This window comes from Penaeus vannamei, chromosome 8 (assembly GCF_042767895.1).
Source record: "Penaeus vannamei isolate JL-2024 chromosome 8, ASM4276789v1, whole genome shotgun sequence".
In the NCBI taxonomy this organism is placed as follows: Eukaryota; Metazoa; Arthropoda; class Malacostraca; order Decapoda; family Penaeidae; genus Penaeus; species Penaeus vannamei.
In genome coordinates this window covers 647,502-651,497 of record NC_091556.1, presented here as the reverse complement: position 1 = coordinate 651,497, position 3,996 = coordinate 647,502, and the positions used below count along the sequence as shown (strand labels likewise).

General features: G+C 32.7%; 1 protein-coding gene across 2 annotated transcripts in view; it reads right to left on the bottom strand.

Moving 5' to 3' along the window:
* The window catches only part of LOC113818523 (mediator of RNA polymerase II transcription subunit 1), a 23,234-nt gene extending 19,574 nt beyond the window's left edge, over positions 1–3,660 (bottom strand). For both annotated transcript variants that reach the window (XM_070124140.1, XM_027370715.2), the window contains exon 1: positions 3,530–3,660. In XM_070124140.1, coding sequence (XP_069980241.1) covers positions 3,530–3,535 — 6 coding nt within the window. In that variant the 5' untranslated portion in view covers positions 3,536–3,660. The remainder of the gene's footprint in view (positions 1–3,529) is intronic.
* Positions 3,661–3,996: the final 336 nt, after the last annotated feature.

Sequence of the window (3,996 nt, the reverse complement as noted above, 5' to 3'; positions counted from 1 at the left end):
GATGTGGTGGTGCGTTATGATGATGATGATGATGTTAAGTTAAGATGATGATGTTAAGATTAATAAGCCGGATGATGATGATAATGATGACAGTTGAGATAGCAAATATACTCAAAACAAAAGCAGTAATAACAGTGAATTAATAATGGTCTTAATGATGATGATGATCGGTATAATAATAATGATAATGATACCAATAACACCCGCCAATAACAACAAAATTTGCAATAACAATGATGATGATGATGGTAATGATAGTAATAATGTTAATATTGATAATAGTGGTACTAGTATTTGCATGTTGTAATGACGATAACAATAACAATAATGGTAATGATTATAAACGATAATAAACATAATAATGATAATAGTATTAAAAATGGTAATAATGACAATGATACTAATAACAATAATGATAACTAACAATGATAACGGTAATGATATAATGATAGTAATGGCAATAACAATAATAATAACAGTGACACTAATGAGAATGATATCATCATTATCAAAAATAGCAGTAATAATGATAATGATGATAACGATGATAAAGATAATAACATCAAAATAACAACCACTATAACAGTGACAATCATAATAACGGTAAGATTAACAATGATGATAATAGTAATAACAACGATAATAGTAATGATGATAATGATAATGCCATTGATAATAAGAATAATAAAGAAAATGATGATAATGATGATGGTAATGATATCAATAAAAGTGATGATAAGGATGATTACGATAAAAATAGATGGAAATGATGATAATGCTAATTTGAGTAATGATGACAAAATCATTATCATTATCATTACCATTATTATTATCATTATTATTATTATTATTATCATTATTATTATTATTATTATTATTATTATTATTATTATTATTATTATTATCATTATTATTATTATCATTATTTTCATTATTATCATCATTACTGTTCTGATTATTATTTTTTTTGTTAATATTATTATTAACATTATTATTATTATTATTATTATTATTATTATTATTATTATTACCATTCATATTAATGATACTAATAATGATAATGATAATAACAATAATGATGATAATAATAATGATAATGATAACAATAATGAGGAAGATAATGAAGATGATGATTATGATGATCCTACTACTACTACTAATACCAACAATGATAACGATGACAATGATAATGATAACAAAGAAAACAGTAATAACAATGAAGATAACAGTATCCGTAATCACAGTTCAACAACAATAACAACACAGCGGCAATAACAACACAAACCAATAAAATTCCAGACGACACAACCACACTTCCGGGTGTTGAAAAAACCCAGCTCAAATAATATCACAAAATCAAGAAAATAAAACAAGAGAGAAAAGAAAAGAAAAATGGAAAAAAAAAGAAAAACAGCTCAGATAATACCACAAAATCAAGAAAACAAAAGAGAGAGGAAAGAAAAAGAAAAGAAAAAACAAAATGAACCGAAATTGTCCATAGGATCAGCTCAAATAACATCACAAAATCAAGAAAATAAAAGAGAGAGAAAAGAAAAGAAAAAGAAAAATGAAAAACAAAAAAATAACCGAAATTGTCCATAGTTGGAACCTGTTAGCGGCTCGAGTTTACACGTAGCGGAGTGTGACAAACCGTTAGAGGCGTGAATAGCTTGTTACAGCCGCGGGTGATGGATTGGGTTACACTTCCTTATCTTAGGGTAGAGGGAGGTGTTGCTCATCTCACAGAGCGTGGGCGTGTGGGCGTGCATGTGGGTGTTATGCGGGTGTCAAGTGATATTTTTTTTTGTTTTTTTTTTAGGTTATATGTGTCTGTTTTGCTTTCTATCTCTATTTTTATGTCTTTATTTCTGATGTTCTCTTTCTCTCTCTCTATCTCTGTCCTTCTCCCAATTTTGCCAAAAAGAAAGAAAAAAAAGGTTAAGAATAAGGTCGAGCTAGCTATCTTGTGGCCAGCTTTTCAAGAGAGCTGTTTATGCTCCCGCACAAGCACTTATACAGACAGACGTGATCAACCGCTGTTACACACCACGACGCACGCATACCTGTCCACCGCACACCTCAGTCCTCTCTCACACAAACACACACACACACACACACACACACACACACACACACACACACACACACACACACACACACACACACATATATATATATATATATATATATATACATACACACACACACACACACACACACACGCGTGCGCGCACATATACACATACACATATACATATATGTATACACACACACACACACACACACACACACACACACACACACACACACACACACACACACACATATATATATATATATACATATATATATACACACATACATACATACATACATACATACATATATATATATATGTATCTATATATATACACACACACACACACACACACACACACACACACACACACACACACACACACACACACACACACACACACACACACACACACACATACATATATATATATATATATATATATATGTGTGTGTGTGTGTGTGTGTGTGTGTGTGTGTGTGTGTGTGTGTGTGTGTGTGTGTGTGTGTATCCAATACATATATGTATATATATATATATATATATATATATATATATATATATATATATATATATACTGAGTGCATGTATATACACATACATAAAACATGCAAATAAAAAGAAAATGCATATATGTACACACACACACATACACCCGCATATATATCAATATATATATATATATATATATATATATATATATATATATGTGTGTGTGTGTGTGTGTGTGTGTGTGTGTGTGTGTGTGTGTGTGTGTACATATATACATATATATATACATATATATATATATATATAAATATATATATACATATATATATACATATATATATATATATATATATATATATATATATGTGTGTGTGTGTGTGTGTGTGTATACACACACACACACACACACATACACATACATAATGACAACAACAATAACAATAATGGTAATGAAAATAAATTATAATAATAAACATAATAATGATGATAATGGTATTAACAATGGTAATAATGACGATGATACTAATAACAATGACTGAAAACTAACAATGATAACGGTAATAATATAATGATAGTAATGGCAATAACGATAATAATAATAACAGTAACACTAATGAGAATGATATCACGATACATACATACATACGTACATACATATATATATATATATATATATATATATATATATATATATATATATATATGTATGTATATGTGTGTGTGTGTGTGTGTGTGTGTGTGTGTACACACACACACATCCATATGCATATATATATATATATATATATATATATATATATATATATATATATGCACATACACACACACACATCATATACACAACACATACATATATACACATCACACCTCACTCCAAACACGATAAGCGCACGACGAACCCCCCGCCCCCCCGTTCACTCCCCCCCCCCCACACACACACACACAGCCGCCGCGTCCCACCTTCATCTCGTGCACCGGAGCGCCGTCCAGCCGCAGTCCCTCTCGCCGCGTGTCTGCGTCGCGAGTGAGGGCGGCAGGTTCGGCGAAGGTGAGTGCGTGTGTACGTACGTGCGTGTGTTCGTGTGTGCGCGCGCGTGTGTGTATGTGCGTATGCTCGGGCGTGGCTGGAAGTGTGTCGGCTCGTGTTCTCGGGGCATGTTTGGTGGAGCAGAGTGGTGGAGGAGATGGGGTGGTGTGTCCCCCAGGGTGGAGAGAAGCAAACACGTTTCGCGGTGCTCCTACCTGGGCATCGGTGTTCGTGCGCCTCGTAACTGTACTCCGAGCCTCGTCGGATGAGTGTGCGATGAACTACGTGAACATCCCGCTGCAGCTCTACGAGAATCAAATCTTTTAGACTCTTATCCTCCATCGTCAGGAGTTACTACTTTGTCCATATTTCTAAAAAGGAATTCTAGTATATTTGGTGT